Source organism: Antechinus flavipes, chromosome 4 (assembly GCF_016432865.1).
Source record: "Antechinus flavipes isolate AdamAnt ecotype Samford, QLD, Australia chromosome 4, AdamAnt_v2, whole genome shotgun sequence".
Lineage (NCBI taxonomy): Eukaryota > Metazoa > Chordata > Mammalia > Dasyuromorphia > Dasyuridae > Antechinus > Antechinus flavipes.
Window position 1 is genome coordinate 190,095,051 of NC_067401.1, and position 21,808 is coordinate 190,116,858.

The 21,808-nt window shown below is 43.3% G+C and overlaps 1 protein-coding gene across 4 annotated transcripts; it reads right to left on the minus strand.

The window, feature by feature from the left end:
* Positions 1–48: 48 nt before the first annotated feature.
* Positions 49–19,996, minus strand: VARS1 (valyl-tRNA synthetase 1). Of its 4 annotated transcripts, none has more exons than XM_051996229.1 (31): positions 19,845–19,996; positions 19,595–19,742; positions 18,428–18,856; positions 17,079–17,213; positions 16,748–16,886; positions 16,186–16,310; positions 16,010–16,094; positions 15,503–15,603; positions 15,197–15,324; positions 12,345–12,509; positions 11,958–12,039; positions 10,739–10,858; positions 10,484–10,592; positions 10,310–10,404; positions 9,697–9,787; positions 9,117–9,241; positions 8,795–8,898; positions 8,545–8,703; positions 8,266–8,356; positions 7,761–7,866; positions 7,598–7,668; positions 7,260–7,385; positions 5,724–5,828; positions 5,328–5,396; positions 3,997–4,075; positions 3,673–3,800; positions 3,167–3,322; positions 2,545–2,751; positions 2,305–2,416; positions 1,804–2,129; positions 49–205 (listed from the first exon to the last, which is right to left on the minus strand). In XM_051996229.1, the coding sequence occupies exons 3-31, from the start codon at positions 18,812–18,814 to the stop codon at positions 137–139; spliced, it is 3,795 nt and encodes a 1,264-aa protein (XP_051852189.1). In that variant the 5' UTR covers positions 18,815–18,856; positions 19,595–19,742; positions 19,845–19,996; the 3' UTR covers positions 49–136. The 4 variants fall into 4 exon arrangements, with proteins under 4 accessions (XP_051852189.1, XP_051852188.1, XP_051852187.1 ...); XM_051996228.1 differs by having other exon boundaries at positions 19,571–19,737; positions 19,845–19,994; XM_051996227.1 differs by having other exon boundaries at positions 19,571–19,742; positions 19,845–19,994.
* Positions 19,997–21,808: the final 1,812 nt, after the last annotated feature.

Consider the following 21,808-nt stretch of genomic DNA (forward strand, 5'->3'; position numbering starts at 1 on the left):
ATGATTGCTTCTCTCTCACAGGAACCCATTCCTCATTACACAAAGAAATAAGTTTGTGCCAAAATATTTTATTGCTGCAGCACCACCTCCCACCCAATAATGGGAGGTCAGCGTGCTGGGGAGCTGTTTCCAGATCTCACAGCATCTTCTCAAACAGGGCAATAGCTTCATCTACCTTCTTCAGCTCTGCCTCTGTCTGTTGGAGCTGAGGAGAGGAAGGACATAAGAATGGGTGAGAACAGCAAGGTCTAAAAGAGATTCCCTCTGCTTCTAAAATGCAGGCAAACCCACAAGCCCAGAAAGGGATCAGAGAAAAGAAACTCTAGCGAAGAACTAAAAGGAAAATAGAAACCAACAGAAATAAGAGGACAAGGGACCAAACCATATTCTGCTCATTTTCCTATTATCAATTTCATGCCTAACTTCTGAGTTTTAACATCAATCCCAATTTCTTTGGAGCCTCACATACTACCCTATCTTACAATGCTCTCTCTTCACTGCCCTTTTTTTCCCTCCTCTGAGCACCCAGAGATAATGTACTCAGACTGCACATTTAATTATAAAACTGACTTTGGAAGCCCATTTTCCGATGGAGTGTCTGAAGTATTGTACCAAATGTCCTATCTTCTCACTGTCCATAAGGGTGTGTGTATCTTTGAAGTAGGAGTTCCAAGCAGACCATCTCAACCCCAGTTCCATTCCCTTTTCAATAGCATCTTAAGTTGTTTGTGAACCTTGGGGAGGACCAGGGACACCAGAAGAGAATCAAATGGAAGGATGACAATCTGTACAGGAGCATAGCATTTCTTTATCCTAATATACCTAAGGGAAAGCAGTGAAGTCTAGAGATTTTCTCTAGGAACAAATGGAGTTTTCTCATAGGGAGTTAGAGATCAGTACTTCCCTTAAGTTCTACAGGTAGGGACAGCCATTTTTTCTTCCTACATTCAATACTGCTGTAATTTTTTCCCCAAATTAAATTATCAGCTTCTAAAGAGCATGTAAGAGAAGCCAAGGTATCCTTCTCTTCAGTCCCAAGAGCGCGAGTAGAATTTTGAGAAATTCTTTTGAAAAAATCCAAGGTGGTTTACTTATTTTGTCTGATAGATCAAGATTACATCCACCTTGGGAAATGGAACAGCACAGCATCCCAAGAACCTATAATTATTACCTGCCTACTTCCTCATATCCCAATATCAGCTCTCTTTTGTAAAAGAGTCAGCATGGACTCTTACGAAAATACAGAATTTATGCTGGCTTCCCCACTAACTTGCTACATGACCTTGGGGTGGGAGCTGAGATTTCAGGTTCCTCATTCATAAAACTGGGATGATGATATTGCCACTAATTTCAAAGAAGTATGAGTTGTAGAAATGTGAGTTGCTACTATTAAAATAATTCTCCTTCCTTAGACCTGTTTTCTCATCAACATCACTTTCTAGATCTGATGTTTTCATATGTACATGAGATATTCATGGAAGAGTCTAGAAAGGAAGAGAAGGACCTAGTATTCCAACATTCATATGGAAGACGCCAGAAAAACATCTCAAGGCTTGTATCTTGTGCTTATAACTTTCCAAGTTTTCTTACAGTTACTGGGGGAAAAAAACTGGGAAATTACATCCTCTTTTACTATGGGAAAGAAGAAACTTGGGTGCAAAAACCTTCTTTACAGCCAGGAAGGAGCAGATAGCCAGTGCCTAGGGCCTTTGACTAAGAAGGTATCAGGAAAGAACTGGTCTTAAAACTTGAAGTAGGAATTAATGTAGGGTGGGAATATGCCACCCTTAAAGACCCACACACCTTAGCTTCCTCAGACTCCTGGACCTGGGAAGGAACCTTGGTGGTATAATCAGGAACAGCCCGACGCTCCCGAAGCTTTTGGGCCTGATGCTCAGCTTCCACTTGTTTGGCCCGGAGTTTTGCCAGTTCTCGGGAAGGATCCACCAGCCCCTGAAGCTGCAGGTGGACAGAGCATCGGTCAGAGGCCAGGCCCACAGCACAACCTTGTGGAACAGGGGACCCAGGGAGCAGAATAGTCACAGCTCCGGTGTTGGAGAGAGCCTGTACATAGCCTGACACTTTAGAAGCCTGTACTCCTGTTGCCTCATCCACCACTTCCAGGAAACCTGTGGTAGAAGAAAGAGGGAGAGGTGAGGTCAGACGCTTGGACACCTGGTAGGTGAGGAAGGTGAAGGAGCTTGAGAGGGCTAGATAGTCTAAAGTGGTAGGGAGCACCGATGGGATAAATGGCAGGGACCCTGGATGGGAGAGAGGGAGAAGAAAACATGCCGAGTCCCTCACATTCAGGCTGGCTTCGGGTGAGGTTATAATCAGCTCGGAGAGAACGCACAGCCCGGGTAATACTAAGTGCAAGCTCAAAAGCAGCCTCGGCCTCAGGATCCTTCCAGGAGAACTGTAACAAGGCAAAGATGTTCATAAGGCAAAAAACAGAGAATAAGCCTTCAATCCTCTCTGTATCAGGCTCCCTTTTGCCCCTCACCCCAATCCCCACTTCTCAGGAGCTCTGGTATCAATTCAAACCTCAGTGGGCTCTGGGTAGGGGGTAACGCAAAGACTGGGTGGCATCTGGGGCCCCCGCCGGGGCAATCGCTGATACAGTTCCTCAGTCACAAAGGGCATGAAGGGTGAGAGTAGTCTTAGGCCCACATCCAGGCAAGTATAGAGGGTCTGCCGGGCAATATCTGCTGCAGCTTGGTCTGTCCCAGACAACACAGGTTTCAAGCACTCCTAGGGAACAAAATCAGACAAATCATAGACTGTCAGATTTGAAAGGATCTTATAGATTACTTGATGAAATTTCCCAGTTTTTTCCTTTCTCATTACTTGAGAAACTTCAAGTATTCTGACACTAGCCTATTTTGCATTCCCCCTGCAGAACCCTGAGCTCCCAAACAAGACTCAAGATACAATGGAGATGTCTTGGTGAGGGCGAGTCATTATTTTCCTTCTCCTGGGATCCCAAATGGCTTTATGCATTGTTCTGCAAAACCCTCACTTTTCTTTTCACTTTTACAGGCCTGGGTACTAAAGATAGATACTCCTGAGATATATAAGGACTGGTATACATCATATGGTTCTCTGAGAGATAATACATCTACCCTCTCCCAGCCAAGGTGCACCCTAGAACCCATTCTGTCCTTACCAGGTAGACATTGCAGAGGTCATAGAGCCAAAAACTATACTGGGCAGTGGTGACAGTAGGGAAATCGTAGGCATGGAAACCCTGGTCGCTCAGCGCAACAGCTTCACTCAGGCGGCTCCTAATCCAACGATCAGCCAAGCTCTCCTGATTGCTGGCCTACACAGGGTGATGATAGGTAGTGTGCGGATAGTGTTTGATGTGAGCAAGAAAGCAGCCATTCTCAGGGATTGGGAATGAGTAATTGGGACCACTCAAATTACTTGAGTCTGGCCTATGGAAAACTGCACCCAGTTTGGGGAAAGGATCCATATAGACTTGTAGAATATCAAGGAATTGGTTTAAGTAGGATTAAGGTGAGCTGAAAGATTAGTTCATAAGTAGGCTGAACTTTTTTCTTATCTTCTGAAACCCAATCACACCCAAGAATGACCTGGGGCCTATTCAGCTATATTTGAGGAGAGTTTGAGAGTACCACCTTCCCCCCATCAGCCCCTAAGGCTCCTCACTTGGGGAGTAGGTGAGGGTACAAATCCATCTCCCAATGCCCTAAGGGCAAACTTGGTGGCATTCCAGAGCTTATTACAGAAATGTCGATACCCAAGGATTCGGTTCACATCCAGGTTAATGTCCCGGCCTAGAGAGATAGTGAGGAGTGAGCACAGGAGGATCAGGAGTCCTACTTCCATTACCCCATCCACCAAGGCCCCAGGGCTAGCAGCAGACCCCATGTAGGATTGGGGGAGGGTACATGGGGGAGGAGGAAATGGGAGGGGGGAGAAGGCATAACATGGGAGAGTAGGGAAGCTTAGTGGGAAGTGGCGAGGTCATACCCTGAGAAGTGTAAGCGCAAAGTCCAAATCTGAGAGCATCTGTACCACATTCAGGGATTCCATTGGGGAAATCTGCCTTCTACACAGAGATATAAAATGTCAGTAATAGATTCTTAGAAGCCCCTTACAAATAGCTCTCCTTTCTCTCTCTTCAATCTTAAAGAGATCATAGATTCAGAGTGGGAAGGAAAACCAGCCTTCTTTGGTCCTCACATAGGACCCTCTATCTCCCAGCCTTTGCTTTGGCTCCCTCCTCTTGTCTGCAACATCCTTCCCTCACCTCCTTACCAAAGCTTCCATTCAAGACTCAGTTTAAGCAGCACCTTCTACATGAAGCCCTTTCTTATTCTCTCAAAATGCCTTTGCCTTTCACTCCTTGGTATTGATTTGTATTTGTTCTTTCTACATTTATTCTATACATCTTATACCTAATTGCTATCTACCCTTATTAGAAGGAAAGCTCCTACTCTAAGGAGCTTTCCTTCTAATAAAGTAGATAACAATTATACTGCCAATGCCCTAAGGGAAAACTTGGTGGCATTCCAGAGTTTATTACAGAAATGTTCATGTCCCAGCTAGTTGTTGATCATTATTTAGTTGTGTCCAATTCTGCATGACCCTATTTGGGGTTTTCTTGGCAAAAATACTAGAGTATCTTTGTAATAATTCGCCATTTCCTTCAATTCATTATGAAGAACTGAGACAAACAGGGTAAAGTGATTTAACCAGGGTCACAGAGCTAGTAAATATCTGAGGATGGATTAGAATTCATGAAGATGAGTCTTTTCAACCCCAGGTTCTTTATGCTATCCAATGTGCCACTTAGCTGCCCAAGCACATACTAGGCAATTAATAAATGCATGTTTATTAAGTGGTTGATAAGAAGCCATTTAATTTATCTCCTTCATTTTTTCAGGTGGGGAAACTGAAGTTTAGACAAGTTATATGACTTGTGCTCATGGTCACATGCAATAAATAAATGCATGGAGTTTGGAATTGTTCAGTTTCTTTTGGCTACAAGATCCAGGTTTCAAAAAGGGCCCATGGACACTAGGATCATGACTAAGAGTAAAGAGCAGGAACTGCTTTCTCATTCTCTTCACCTTTTCCAGGTACTAAGACTGGGTGATTAGTATCCATGTCCTTCTGATTTCAAAGCTAGTACTCGCTAATACAGAGTTTTCCTCCCTTTCCTTTCTTTCAGCTCTTCAGCTCCTTCCCCACTTCAGGGAGATAGTTCCCTGAGCTCCCACATCTCTGCAGAAGATTCTACAGGTTCCCTCCACTTCTTCAAAAGCCACACCCTCTCCCCAACTTCTAACATCCCATACCTGCCCCTCCTTGGCTTTCTCCATTTCACTGGGGTCAAGGTTGCTGTTCAGTAGCTGATCATGCAGTCCCTGAGTAAAGATGAAGAAATGATTGAAGAACCCTAATACAGAAGGTTCAGGATTCCATAGAAGAGGGGTTCTTAATCTTTCTTTCTGATTTTTTTTTTTTTTATCATGGACCCCTTTGGCAGTCTTGTGAAGCCTTTCTCAGAATAGTGATTTTAAATGCATGAAATGAAACATGCAGAATTATAAGGAGACAGATTATATTAGAATATGGTTATCAAAATATATATATACACAAGTTACAGATTGACCCTAGGTGAAGAAATATTTTGCTACATCCCCCTAAATCCCCTCCACACCAATGTTCAGGCCCTGGATAGCTAGCCTTACCTGCAGGGAGAGTCCACTGATGACATCCAGGGGGTCAATGACATTACCAAGTGATTTGCTCATTTTCCGGCCATGAGCATCTCTGACGAGGGCATGGAGATAAACCTGTGGAGACAGTACAGGGGGGATGAGGGAAGGGAGTAAGGGATCATGTAGGTCACTTCTCTTTTCCTATTCCTACTAGTTCCAAACAAGTGAAACACTGAGGGAATCCTCAACCCCCACAATCTTTGATAACACACAACAGATGCTTAATAAAAGATTGTTTCCTTCCTTCCTATAATGGCAGATAAGTTTTCTTTAAGTTGACAAAAATTGCTTAGAAAACTGGAAAGCAGTTTGGCAGAAACAAGGCATAGATCAAAATCTCAATTCTCTATCATACAATTCAGCTTAATTATGCAAAGGTTTCAGATGGCCCATGAGCTCATTTATTGCTCAAGCACCATTCTTTTGCAGGAAGGTGAAGTGTCCCAGTGGAGGCCCTAAAAGGAAATGTCCCAGAATGGGAGAGCTTTCTAGGTCACAGATTTTTTTATTATTATTATTATTAAAGCTTTTTTTATTTTCAAAACATATGCATTGATAATTTTTCAACATTAACCCTTGCAAAATCTTGTGTTCCAATTTTCCCTCGATTTCCCCCACTCCCTCATCTGGATGGCAAATAATCCAATATATGTTAAACATGGTAGAAATATATGTGAAATCCAATATATACATACATATCTATACAATTATCTTGCCACACAAGAAAAATCAAATCAAACCAAAAAAAAGAGAAAGAAAATAAAATGCAACAAACAATAACATAAAGAGTGAAAATGCTATGTTGTGAACCATATTTGGTTCCCACAGTCCTATCTCTGAGTGTAGACAGCTCTCTTTATCCCAAGATCATTAGAACTGGTTTGAATCCTTTCATTGTTGAAGAGAGCTACATCCATCAGAATTGATCATTAAATACTGATCTCCTGGTTCTGCTCATTTTACTTAGCATCAATTCATGTAGGCCTCTCCAAGCCTCTCTGGAATCATCCTGCTGATTGTTTCTTATACAACAATAGTATTCCATAACTTCATATACCATAACATTATTCAGCCATTCTCCAACTGATGGGCATCCACTCAGTTTCCAGTTTCTTGCCACTACAAAGTTGCTACCACAAACATTTTTGCACATGTGAATCCCTTTCCCTCCTTTAAGATCTCTTTGGGATATAAACCCAGCAGAAACTACTAGATCAAAGAGTATGCACAGTTCGATAATTCTTTGGGCATAGTTCCAAATTGCTCTCCAGAATGTGTGGATCAATTCACAGTTACACCAATAATGTTTTAGCTGGGGTCACAGATTTTGAAGTTATCTTTTGTGGAATGATAATTTTTTTTTGAAGGGGGCAGGTATTGACACTCAGGATAAAGACGGCACCTCCAGTGCTGTGCAGAGTTCGGGGGGAGGTGGGAGGGCAGGAGGAGGGAAGGTTGTCCAGTGCCAAAAGTCTCATTTACAAAGCAAAGGGCTGCTGTTCCTACCTCTTTGAAGGGCAGTTTTCCTGTCAGTTTCAGACCCAGCATCACCATGCGGGCTACCCAGAAGAATAAAATGTCATGTCCTGTCTCCAACAAAGTCCCTGGGTAGAATATACTTAAGTCCTCTGTCTGAAGGGAAGATAGAACAGAAAGAGACCTAGGTTTCTGAGGTGCAAAAGTCCATGACACAGATATTTAGTTTCCCAAGCTATTTCCCTCATAACCAGTATCTACCCTTCCATTCTCACCCCCAACCTGTTACCCAAGTATTCCCCCCAAGCTAATATCTTTCCCTACAAATCCTATGAGAGAACCCAAATATCAGACCCCAACCTCTATACCTGGTTGGGCCATCCAAAGATGGAAAAGGGAAAAATGCCAGAGGAAAACCATGTGTCTAAAACATCTTCATCTGGAAAGGGAAATAACTAAGTGTCAGTCAGGCTAGAATAAGGGATCCAGCTTTATCACATTGTCCCCTCAGGCTCCTCAATCCTCTTTTACCCTGTGAAAGGCTAATCTTGTCTGTGGACACTCCAAACTTCTTTGCTGCCTTCTCCCTCGCCTCCTCTTCACTTCGGCCACTCACCCAATACCGACCATCAGGATCCTGTCCCCAGAGTGAGAAGACATGTTACTTTGACAGCCTCTGCACCTGACTTTCCTTGGCTGATGTTTTTCATCCCTTTCCTTTGCAAGAATGTAAGCATCTGCCCAAGCTATGGATCCCCATCTTCTATCCACTCCCTCTCCCCCATGTTTCAATTTTCCTCAATTCAGTCTATCATGCCCCTAATTCTTCTCCCAAAGAGATCCCTGTTTACCTTCTTAGTCCTCCTTCAACCTCTCTCTCCTTCACCTAATCTTACCTTTAACACCAGACTCCAGAAAGCTGTCTCTGGGCAGATGCCAAAATGTACTTCTTTAATCTCTGACTTTCCTTGCCCCCAATATCCTTCCCTCCTTTCTCCCACTCCTTGGCAGTGATGCCAAGATCTAGTTCTCTCACCTCCCCAGGGGGCACTTTAGGGTCATTGACAGTGACGAAGTAGGCAGGGATTCGGTGACCCCACCATAGCTGCCGGGAGATGCACCAGTCTCTGGGGAGGAAAATAGGATGGGAAAAAGTATGGCGTTAGGAGAGGAGGTTAAAGACTAGAAGGATACCATCCTCCAGTCCTGACTAAATCCTTCCCACTTCCCCTCTGCCGTAACAAAAGACTTTCTGTTACAACCCCCTACTGGATTCTGTCATTTTTAGTCTTGTCAGGCCTCCTCTGACACATACCTGATGTTGTCCATCCAATTGTGCCATATTTTCTGATGAATCTCAGGCAATATCTTAAGGTCACCCCGAGTCACTGCTGCACTGGCTGCCTGAGCCATCTCACCACACCTCACATACCACTGGGGCTTAAGGAGGGGTTCAACTACATCCTTGGAGCGGCTGCAAAGCAAAGAAATAAAAAACACAAGAGAAGTGAGAAACTTTTCCAAAGAGGTCTGACCTGGCCTTTAGCTGAAAGATTTGCTCTTACTTGCACAAAGGTACCACCATTGGATTGTCCTTCACTTCCCGGAATAGTCCCTTGTCTTTTAGGGCTGCTAACACTGCTTTCCTGGCTTCAAACCGAGGAAGGCCCTACAAGGTGGAAGAAATGTCAGAGTTAGAGAGTTCTAGAAGTATCCACTCCCTTCACAGCATACAGGACTCCAACAACCCCTTCTTCCCTCTCAACCTTAAATCTTCCCCTATATCCTGCCCATCCCACACTTATGAGACATCTCTCTTCTCTCCTTCTCCTCTTTGTCAGAATTAACATTATCCTCCTAGCCATTCCATTTCTTAACCCTTCTCACCAGAAAAGGAGGCGGAACATTGATAAGGTTGCCTTGATGGTCTATGATGCTCACTGCTTCTAGCTTGTGTCTTTGCCCAACCTCATAGTCATTCTGATCATGGGCTGGTGTAATTTTTACAGCACCTAGTAGCATGAAGGGAGAACAAGGGGATGAAGGTCAAAGCACAACTTAATCATAGATCAGAGGTTCCTAATCCCAAAAGAACTATAGCTACCCATACTCCCCAGGCTGCCGTTCAGATATATCAAATATTCCTCCCTAAATCTTTTTCTATCCTCTAGAGCAGGGTTGGGGAACCTCTGGTATGCAGTGATGAGCTGAAAGCTATGTACAAAACTTCTTGAACTCTAAAAGTTGATAATATTGTATGGTCTGTGAATGATGTTATAAATATCCAAATGGCCCTTGGGAGAAAAAAGGCTCCCCCTCTCCTGCGCCAGAGAAACAGTGAGGGGAGGAATGTCATAGGTATTCCTTCTCTGAATCCCCCCAAAATGAAGAAGGCCTCTTATCATCCTTATCCCTGAAGATGGCTGGGTTAAAAAGTCTATTCCTTCCTACCTCTCCCCAAACTCACCAGTGCCAAACTCCATGTCCACAAATTCATCAAAGATGATAGGAAGGCTCCGAGAAAGGAACGGGTGTATAACACTCTTTCCCTGAAGGTGCTGGGGACAGAGGGAGCAGGACAGAAAGGTAAGTACTACCATACAGATTTAGACATGAGATCCCTCCAGCCCAGGAACATGAGGAGAAGGAGTCTAAGGACAAGGGATAAGAGAACACAGAGTTCCTCCCTGATGTAAATTGTGGTCTGGGACTGCCCTTAAACGCCTAAAAGTACTTCATTCTTAAGAATGGATCTATAATTTTCTTCTACATTCTCAACCATTTCTATGTCTAGGGAAAATATCCCCCTTAGAACTTCCTCTAGTTCTGTCTTGGGTTCACTGAGCATTAATACACAGTTCCAAGTAGGGATACAACCTGGTTTTATGTGAAAGTCTTCTCCTCTGAACCCTAATGTCCTTTCTCATTCACAGTTCCCTTTTTGGGATAGATTTACACAGCTGCTTTTGGAGAACAGGGGCTATTTTGCTACTGTCTGTCCTGAGGGCTTAGCTTACACAGAGGTTGTACTTAAGAAAGACTTGTGAATGGGTGGATTGATGAGATAATCTGCCCTTTACCTGGTATCTAGGATCATTGGGGTGCACAGCCACAGCTACATCTCCCAACATGGTCTCAATACGAGTAGTTGCTACCACTACTTCCTCATTGCTCTCTGGGGAAAGAGAGAAAGGAAAACTTAGCCCATGCCTTTGATCCTGGAATAAGGAGCCCCAGTTATCCCCAGACCCTACCTGAATCCTGTATCTTGTAGGCAAAAGAAACAATGACCCCAAATTCCACCTTCTCCTGATAGCCTGGGACAGAAAGCAAGGTTCGGCCTGACAGTTCCTTCTTATCTACCTGTGGAGAAATCAGGGAAAGAAGGGAACAATTAGAAAAGAAGCTTCTGTAATAGGAAATGAACTGCGAAGATGAATTAGAGCAATGGAAGGGAGGCAGGAAACTAGCCTGGGGAGATCAGAAATCTTCTTGGGTACATCACGTACCTCAATGTCAGAAATGGCAGAGTTGAGACTACAGGACCAGTTGACGAGGCGGGTACTCCGGTAAATGACCCCATCATTATGGAGGCGAACAAAAGCTTCTGTTACAGCTGCTGAGAGTTTCTGGAAAGGTATGGAAGAGGGGACAAGGATTAATTAGAAGAACTTTATCCTCTTGGAGAAAGGGATTTTAATTGCTAGAATAGAAGGATCTGAGGTGGAAGTGAAAAGGTAAACCCTGATGAAGGCTTGGTTACTCCTACCACATGCCCAGGTAAGAAAAGTTTTCTCTACTCCCATGAACTTATCTTTCAGGACACAACAGAAGACTGTTTCCTATAGTAGCATTGATTCTGTTGGTAATGGCCTAGACAATATACTTGTTCTGTCTTGAAGACACTTAGGAGCCCAGCCTGACAAGATCTGAGAAGAGTATGTTGGGAAAAAGTCCCTGGGACTTGAAACTAGAAGACCTGGGTGGATTCCTGTCTCTGCCCAAATATCAGCCAATGGACAAGTTTCACTTAATCTCCCTGAGCCTCAAATTATTTATTAAATAAGGAGGTTTGACAAGATGGCCTGTAAGGTCCCTTCCAGCTCTAAATCTATGATCCTGTAATCTTTCTAGGCCTCAATTTCCTCATCTATCAAATGAAGCAGTTGGACCTGATTGATGATCTCTAAATTCCCTTCCAATTCTAAATCCTATGATTCTAGGAGTAATGAAAGTGCCCTGTGCCCTGAAAACCAGGTAAAAGAGTTTCGATTTGCTGTAATCTTCAAGGAAACATGAAAAAAAAAAATTGTATGTTTACATAACTTGATACTTTACTGTCTCCTAATTGTTTCTATAGCTCCTATGGGCTTCCTTCAAGAAACCCCATGAAAAGAGGTACAAGAGATTGTACCTAATAAATGCTACCTGTGGCTAGTGAAAGAATCTTTATCTTTACTTACTATCTAGGGTCACTGGAGTATATAACATGGCTATGTGTCCTAAGTATGGTGACAACCACACTTCCTCTTACAAAGAGCTCCTTATAAGTCCCTTGAAAGTAAAGATGCCACTGATTTTCTTCCCATTCCATTTAGTTCACAGTGTTGTATGCACAGAAAGTAGTTCATTAATTATTTATTGGTCCATAAGTGATGCTGCTGGGTCACCAAATCTAGTGAATTTTAAACTCTAATCTCAATTCCCTGAGACACTTGCTATACTCACAGGATCCATGGTGAAACAAGCTCGATCCCAATCCAAGGAGCCACCAAGCTTCCTTAGCTGATGGTAAATCCGGTCTCCCTTCCTGGAGATAAATGAAAAGTTTTGGGAGGAAGATTTGTTACCACCTCCCTACCCTTTCTCCCTAATCTTCATATCCCTTCTGGCTGCTGAGAGCAGATACCCACCCACTCAGTCACCTTCCTACTCCAAAGGATGCCTTCCCATCATGGAACCCAATGACAACTGAGTCCCCTATTATTGTCTTGAAACATGGAGGACCTAGATCATCAAAGTTCTTACATGGACAAAACAGATAGTCCTCCATGACCCTCTGAATCCATCCATGCAAAGAAAAGGAGAAAAGGATAAGTATTGTATATAACTTACTCATTCTTCCATTTCCAGACCTCTTGTAGGAAGGTCTCTCGACCAAGCTGGTGGCGGCTTAGCCCATGTTCCCTCCATAGTTTCTTTTCCACAACTACCTGTGTGGCAATACCAGCATGATCACAGCCTGGGTTCCATAGGGTTGTTTCTCCTCTCATTCGGTGCCTGGAAGGGTTAAAGTTAGAGGATGAGGGTAGAATTTTTCAGCAACAATATGCCCCATTGAGAGAAGAGGCAACAGTCCATTTGGGAACTTGACAAGATAAAGCAGCTCAGAAATAGAAGGGCAGTGGATCAAGCAGGAAAAAAAAAAGGAAAGTAAATGGATCAGAATGCATCAATACAAGTCAGAGAAGGAACTCTAGAGAATGACAAGAATCCATCAAGAAACCTAGTGTTGTTCCAAAATGAATAAATGAGAGTTAAATCATGGAAGGAAAGAAAAGGAAACAGTAGACAAAGAAGACAATGAGAAATAAGGGGAAAACAGTTAAACCCATGAGGGAAAGAAAAGGACAATGGAGAAAAACTTATCAGAACAGAAAGTTAAACCCGGAAAGAATAACAAAATTCATCTGGAAGAACAAAAGGTCAAGACTTTCAAGGGAACTAATGAAAAAAAAAATCAAATGAAGGTGGCCTAGCTGTACTAGACCTGTAACTATATTACAAAGCAGCAGTTACCAAAACCATTTGGTATTGGCTAAAAAATAGATTAGTTGATCAGTAGAATAGGTTAGGTTCACAGGACAAAATAGTGAATAACTTTAATAATCTAGTGTTTGACAAACCCAAAGACCCCAGCTTTTGGAATAAGAATTCATTGTCTGACAAAAACTGCTGGGAAAATTGGAAATTAATACGGCAGAAACTAGGCATCGACCCATACTTAACACCATACACCAGATAAGGTCAAAATGATTTCATGATCTAGGCATAAAGAATGAGATTATAAATAAATTAGAAGAACATAGGATAGTTTACCTCTCAAACTTGTGGAGGAGGAAGGAATTTGTGACCAAAGAAGAATTAGAGATCATTATTGATCACAAAATAGAAAATTTTTATTACATCAAACTAAAAAGCTTTTGTACAAACAAAACTAATTCAGACAAGATTAGAAGGGAAGCAATAAACTGGGAAAACATTTTTACAGTTGAGGGTTCTGATAAAGACCCCATTTCCAAAATATATAGAGAATGGACTCTAATTTATAAGAAATCAAGCCATTCTCCAATTGATAAATGGTCAAAGAATATGAACAGACAATTCTCAGACAACAAAATTGAAACTATTTCTAGCCATATGAAAAGATGCTCCAAGTCATTATTAATCAGAGAAATGCAAATTAAGACAACTCTGAGATACCACTACACACCTGTCAAATTGGCTAGAATGACAGGGAAAGATAATGCGCAATGTTGGAGGGGATATGGGAAAACTGGGACACTGATATTTTGTTGGTGGAATTGTAAATACATTCAGCCATTCTGGAGAGCAATTTGGAATTATGCTCAAAAAGTTATCAAACTGAGCATACCCTTTGATCCAGCAGTGTTACTACCAGGCTTATATTCCAAAGAGATTTTAAAGAAGGGAAAGGGATCTGTATATGCAAGAATGTTTATGGCAGCCCTCTTTGTAGTGGCCAGAAACTGGAAACTGAGTGGATGCCCATCAATTGGAGAATGGCTGAGTAAATTGTGGTACATGAATATTATGGAATATTATTGTTCCTGTAAGAAATGACCAGCAGGATGATTTCAGAAAGGCCTGGGAGACTTACATGAACTGATGCTGAGTGAAATGAGCAGGCCAGAAGATCATTATATGCTTCAACAACAATACTATATGATGATCAATTCTGAAGGACGTAGCCCTCTTCAACAATGAGATGAATCAAATCAGTTCCAATAGAGCAGTAATGAATTGAGCAGCAAAAGAACTCTGGGAGATGACTAAGAACCACTACATTGAATTCCCAATCCCTATATTTTTGCCTGCCTGCATTTTTAATTTCCTTCACAGGCTAATTGTACAATATTTCAGAGTCCGATTCTTTTTGTAGAGCAAAATAACTGTTTGGACACATATACATATATTGTATTTAATTTATACTTTAACATTTAATATGTATTAGTCAACCTGCCATCTGGTGGAGTGGGTGGGGGGAAGGAGGGGAAAAGTTGGAACAAAAGGTTTTGCAATTGTCAATGCTGAAAAACTACCCATGCATATATCTTGTAAATAAAAAGCTATTAAAAAAAAAAAAAAAAAGACATGAGCAGGACTAGGAGATCATTATATATTTCAACCACAATACTATATGATAATCAATTCTGAAGGACATGGCTCTCTTCAACAATGAGATGAACAATACAGTTCCATTTGTTCAACAATGAAGAGAACCAGCTACACCTACCAAAAGAACTCTGGGAAATGAGTGTGAAACACTACATAGCATTTCCACTCCTCTTTTTGTCCGCTTGCATTTTTGATTTCCTTCTTAGGTTATTTTTAAGTCTGATTTTTCTTGTGCAGCAAAATAACTATGTGGATATGTAAGCATATATTGTATTTAACATATACTTAAACATATTTAACATGTATGGGTCTGCCTGCCATCTAAGGGAGAGGGTGGGGGGAAGGAAAAAGTTGAAAAAGAGAGTTTTGCAAGGGTCAATGCTGAAAAATTACCCATGCATATATCTTGTAAATAAAAAGCTATTTAAAAAAAAAAAAACAGAACAGAAAGTTAAGGGGGAGGGAGGAAGCCAATGAAAACATAAGACTAGAAGTGGATGTTCAGGGAACATAGAGAGGGATCTTAGTAAGCAGGACAAAGATCTCACCAGCGGGTCAGTGAATCCTGGATGGCATTGGTGAGGGCATGGCCAAGGTGCAAGGATCCTGTCACATTGGGAGGCGGGATGCACATCATGAAGATACCTCGAGGATTAGGCTCTGACACACTGGCACGCTAAAGAGAACATGAAGGAGAGCATGATGCTTTTAGACTTTCCAGCTTTCTGTTGCTCTGGCCACTCCTTGTCAACATTCCCTTCCTTCTCAGACCCAAGCCCCTGATTCTCCATCTAGCCCTCCATTTTAGTCCAGAGTCCTTTAAGGGAAAGAGTATTATTCAGCCACATGCTTACCCCATACTCTGGTTTGAAGAATCCTTGGCTCTCCCACCATGAATACCAAGCAGCTTCAACATACTGGGGACTATAGGAGTCAGGCATGGACCCACTGACATCTGAAGGAGGAAAAGGTCAACTGAGTCAGTGAAAAATTCTGGGCATGAGGAGGATAAGAATGGGAGGGGGAAAAGACAAAACCTCTGATTTTAGTGGCCTAGAGAACTTCCAGATACGGAAACTTCTACTAGCAATGAAGGTCAGAAACTTTTCTGCAATTTATCTCTTAAGAGAGTTGTCTAGAGCAGAAATTGGTAGTTACTTGTCTAGGATTACATAGCCATTATATGTCAAGACACAGCTTAAATCAAGTTTTTCTGAATGAGTCCAACTTTCTTTCCATTATGATATGCTACCTCTCCTTCTCCCCTGATAGAACACATATAGAATAGAGAAAAATATGGATTTAGGAGTCAAGAGAAGGAAGAGATGCTGCTATGTCTTCCTCTTCTTCCTGTCCAATACCTTTCTTCTCCCCTGGTGGGGTGGGGATATCATAAGTTATGACCCCAGGGTCCCGTTTCTCCTTCTTCTCAATTTTTGGCTTCTTCTGTATGGGGGAAGAGAAGATGAATTCAGATCCTATTCTAGGGTACTTCCACCTCCAGGCCTTATACCTCTCTTTTCTCCCAATATCTCACCTCTCCAGGAGGTGGCTGATGCAACTGGTTCCTTTGCTTCTGTTGAAACTTCTCCAGCTTTTCCCGCTTTTTTGCTTCTTTTTTCAACTGGGCTGCTGTCTTGGAGGACCCAGAAACTTCAGAGCCTGGGAAAAAGGTTCAACTTTTTGCAGAAGTAGCTTCTTATTTCACATAAGAGTCAGAAAATTTTAGCCTGGTACCATTTTGCTCATCACTTCCTTCTTATCATTTAATTATCTCATCTCTTCCTCTACCACTGTCCCTGAAAAACTGACCATTTCTTTCTCCAACCCCTCTCCACAACTCTCCCAATTATAAGCTAAAGATAGGAAGTGAGAAATAATTCTTGAAGACTATTACATAATTTAGAAGAAAGAACCAGGAATTCAGAATCAGAGGACCTGGGCTAGTCATTTAAGCTTTTTGGGGCCTTAGTTTTCTTTTTTGTAAAATGAGAAAGTTGGACTGCTTCTAAAGTTCCTGCTAACTCTTAAATCTGTGCACCTACAATTCTAACTCTTAAATCTATGATCTATTTGGCTTCCTCGTCTCCAATCCTTACCAGGTTGCTGTGGGATAGACCGTACCCCTGGGCACAGGGATACATCCCCTAACACAGCACGGAACTCTGGTTGCTGGACACATGTCATGAACCAGCGGCTTACGTTACCCCAAGCCCAGCGAGCAGGAGGGTCTAGCACCTAGGGAGGAGGAGATACAGAAGTCCAGATGAAGGCAAGATACAGTATACCTACTACTCAGCCAAACTATCCAGAAATTCCCCTCCTTTATATCTACCCATTGCCCTACCACTCACCTCTCTCATTCCACCCTCTTCTAGGTCTGGCTTCCCCAAACACATCATTTCCTCGGCCTACCCCAGGGTAACTCACATAGCGGAAGGGCAGCAGTAGGGCTGTAACAGCTGCCAGGTCAGCCAAAGTGGGGGCTTCTCCTACCAAATAGGTGTGCAACCTCAGTCTCTCCTCCAATGGGCCCAGAGCCCGTCCCAGGGCTCCCAGGGCTGCCTGAGAAGAGGGAGCAAACAGAAGGTTAAAAAAAAAAAAGGGGGGAGCAATGGAATTATAGTTAAAAGAAATCTGGGTTCAAATACCACTTGAGTTATCTGGATGACATTGTTCAATTCAGTCACTTAGCAGTCATGTTTGACTATTCATGACCCATTTGGGGTTTCTTGGCAGAGATACTGGAATGGTTTGCCATCTCCTTTCCAGGGTCACACAACTGATTAAGTATCTGAGGCTAGGTAGATTTGTTCATATCTTAGGAAGCTGTCTCTCTGACTCCAGGCCAAACACTCTATCCAGTGCACTATGTAGCTGCCCACTCAAAATCAAAGGCAAGCCATTAACCTCTTTAAATGTTTGTCAACATAAAATGGGACTAGTAATAATTAAGATGCCTAACTCATAAAATATTATAAAAATCTAGTGAAATAATGTAAAAATGGTTTCTAAATAATGAAATGCTACATAAACATCAAGTTATTATCATCTTTCCTCCCTCACCCTAGGATTTACTCCCATCTCAGTGCCTTGTTATTTTCTTCTTAATGCTCTCCAGAAATCAGACTTTTCTTCTGCCTACACAACTAAACAGCTAACTCTGCTTTTAGTCCTATCCACCCCAATCTTGTTTCCCAATCATTCCCAATCCCTATTGTTATCTCATCACTTAGTCTCTTCTCTCCCTTTCAAATCATTCTCATCCCGTCTCTCCTCTTTTATCTAATATGAAACACAAATTAACAAGCCACACTGATGGTAACTAAGTTATAGAAATGTTGATTTGCATTAGTATATGGAATTTCCAAACCAGGAATATGTGGCACCAATTAAATCACAAATCTGGGCAACAACAATGAGAGTGTGTGTGTGTGTGTGTGTGTGTGTGTGTGTGCACATATACACATAAGTAAGTGTGTATGTATTAATATCTTTTGGGCCTCAAAATAATTCTATAAAATTATTTGTCTGCAGAGTTGGAATCTTACACCAACCACTCTCTGTCTCAAAAAGATGAGATAACATTTGAGGTCACATATGAGAAGCAGCAGTTTTAGGACTCCTTAAGTCTTCCACTTCCAAATTCAGCACTCCTTTCTTTCTATCTGTCTCACCATCCCCCTGCCCCCCACCCCATGACTGGGGTTTCTTCTTCTAGATCAGCCTTTCCCATTTTCCTCCCATTTCAATTCTTTCCCATGACCATCACCCTTCACCTGAGGATCGTGATTTGGGTTCCGAAGCCCTAAAGCAGGTAGTGCGGCTCCACAGCCAGCAGGCACAAGCTCTCCATCAGCATAGCTGACCCACTGCTGGACAAGAGTAGCTCCTCGGCTGCCTCCGGGACCCCCCATTCCTGCAGGCCACAGGAGCTGGGCAACGGCAGCCGCACCCCATACCCTTAAGCCCCCTGGTCCCTGCTCAAGAACTGGCAAACGAGGTGGGGGGATGGAAGTTCCACTGGTAGGAGGTGCCTGGAGGCAAACCCGGGGAGGAGGCCCTCCCCACCCTGGGCCGGTTCCAGATTCCCCATATCGGGCAGCAATTAGGGCACGAAGGCTGGGGAAGGCGTCAGGGTGAGGAGAGACATACAGGATGGACATAGTCCCCGGTGTGGCAGGAGCTTCCGCCACACTTGCAGAGACCTAGAAAAAGAAAAAGAAAGAGACTTAAGCGAGGACAGGCCCTCAGAGAAAACAAGCTGGAGAGGCCTAGGGATAAAGGAGAAATAAACCTTTAGGCTATCAGAACTGATTGTCAGCTCTCCATCCCCTACAGTTAAATAAAATCTGTAAAGTGGAATTGGAATGGAGGAGTGCAGATAATAAAACTTTAGGAAAGGAGTGATCACTAGGGTTTGGCCAACAACCCTAAGGCCCCTATCAAGAACCGTTCCCTTTCCTCTACCCTCATCCTTCTGGGTCACACTGGAGGCAGTAGAGAAGATATGGACGCTGGAGGAAAAGAGGATCAAATCCCATCTCTGAGTCCCCTGACCTGGAAAGGTGGAGGCGCGACCTCCATTATGAACACAGAAAGGCGGCTGGTGAGGGAAGGAGTCGGGATGCTGACCGCTTACTGGCACGTCGGGGAACTAGGGTTTCTTAGTATCTAGACTGCGAAGGGGAGACTGTGTGGCGATACTGGGGAAAATCGACTGGGATCGGAAATAGGAGCGAAGAAGGAAGAACAACTTCATCTCTGAATTAGGGGGAACACTAAGCCGAAGCCAAGTATCTGGTGGCCAGGAGGTGTAGGGTGATCAGAGTGGTTAATAACTTCCCAGCAGTCGAGGCCGGAGAAGGGCCTAAGGAGCAGCGAAACGGATGACAACCAGCTTCAGGGACGGGGGATCGTACCCAGCAGCGGAGCGGCAGCGATACCTCGGGGTCCAGCCCGGCTTCTAGAGAACACCGTCTCCAAACAAAGCCGCGACTTCCTCCACGTGTTTCTCCGCCTTTGTGACAGACCAGCACTTCCGGGTTCTTCGAAGGGCCCCAAGTTTCATAGCTGTTTGATCTGGAGCCTGCTCTGAAAAAGTTAAATTGGGATCCTAGCGGGGTGGGGACAGGGTTGCGGGGGGCGGAGGCGGGGGAGCTGGTAATACATATAATTCCGGGAAAGGAGCCTTACCCTTGATGGGGTGGTCAGAGATTGTTGGAGGTTTGGAGAGTTCGGGTTGATGGCAAAGTGAGGTGGTCTTTGGGTCCTGAGGGGTAAGGCTGGGGATAGGCGGGCGGCTCGGAGAGTTGCCCTGGCCTCCTAGTGGGAGGGGTGGGGCTTGCTTTCAACAATCGTGCTAGGCCAGGGCTTGGAAGTGCACCCACCCCACCCCGCTCCGCTGCGGTGACTGCTGCGTGATTTCTACCCTTATAACCTGAATCTGGGGCTCAGACTGAATATATGCCATTTCTTTACTTTTTGATTTTCCCCCTGAGGCAATTAGGGCTAAGTGACTTGCCCAGGGTCACACAGCTAGGAAGTATTTAAGTATCTGAGGCTGGATTTGAACTCAGGTCCTCCTGACTTTAACTGGTACTCCTATCCACTGCGCCACCTAGCTGCCCGATGTATGCCATTTCTTGTGGGCAGGTTCCCGGTTTTCCGAAGTAGGAGGAATCATTAAGCAATCAATCAAGAAGCATTTATTAAGCAAAGATACTTTAGCAATACTAATAAAAATGAGAATACGAAGAGATGCTCGCAAACAAAACCAAGATATATGCAAAATAAGTGCACAGTGATGGGGGTGGGGGTGGGGAGAGGAGCACTAACAGGGTAGCAGTCTCTTGAAGTCAAGAGCGTGCTTGAGCCCAGATTTGAAGAGGTGGACTTGAGAAAGGGGTGGAAAAGGGTTGGGGCTAGGGTAGTAAACAGCTAACGCAGAAGTATGGCGTGTTCGGAAGAGGAAATGTCCCATGAACATCAAATAGGGCAGTTTGAAATGCAGTGGAGGTGGGAGCACATGTTATTAGCATGGCAAGGTGGGGTGACATCAGATTGTAAAGGGCTTTAAATGAGTTTTGTATTTTTTCCTAAAGGTGACAGGGAACCACTGCTTTCTTGAACTTCTGCTCAAAACGTTTAGGTCCTAGGTAAGTAGGTGGGGCTGGCAGAGAAAGCCTGAAGCCCCGATAGTATGCTAATACTGCTGGAGGCAGGCTGGGAAGGGCACTGATGATGCTGGGATTGGGTGGGTTTTTGGTTTGGATGAAGTTTCCATTGCAGTCCCTCCCCAAGAGATCATCTTTGGAAATCCCACTTTACTGTGTTCAATCAGAAAACCAAGTTATGCTGGCAAACTCCTCAGGTTAAATTTCCCTCATAAATTGGCCTATGGGTCTGCCATGTTCCAATTCTTGGCTGCTTTCTTCTCCTCCCCTTAACTCCCACTCACCCTTCATTTACCTAGTGGTGTCCTTCTCCTTGTTATAGTGAACTAACTTCTGTAAGGGTTAGCCTGACAGTTAATGGTTTAATCCCCTTCCCCTACTTAGTCTCATGATTTTAGCCTGCCAGGCTATTGTGTGTTCCCTTCTCATGGCTTATTCCCTTTTTCCTAGTTGATTGTGAGTTCCACTGGAGAACTTGTCTTTCCATTATAATTGTTTAAAATCCTGTTCCTTGTTAACTATGATGTTCTTTCTATTGCTTTCTCAAAATCTATTTTGTAATTACTACTCCTGGTATCTAATTCACCTCTTCCTTTCATCCATAACTTCTCATAAAATAAAGGTAGCTTGGCTATTAGGAAAATTCTAAAATTCTTAACTAAATTATTTGGAGTTATTGTCACCATGTTAAATCTAAAATTGACAGTGTGTGTGGAAGAAGAGGGATAAGGTGAAAGCCTTCTCAGTTCACCTCCAAGTATAAGGTATTCCCCCTTCACAGAGTAGGGATGTTGTGCCACAGTTCTCTTCTAATTATTCTGATTCAGTTTCCCTCAATTGCTCTGCCTCAGTTTCCCTAATTGATAGGCCCCAATCCCCTTAGTTGCAAACTCCCCCTCGGGTTCATGAAGACTGATATAACTCAGGGCTATTTGCTCTAAGATTATAAATTGTCAATGTGTAAACTCAAAAAGGGGGACTCTA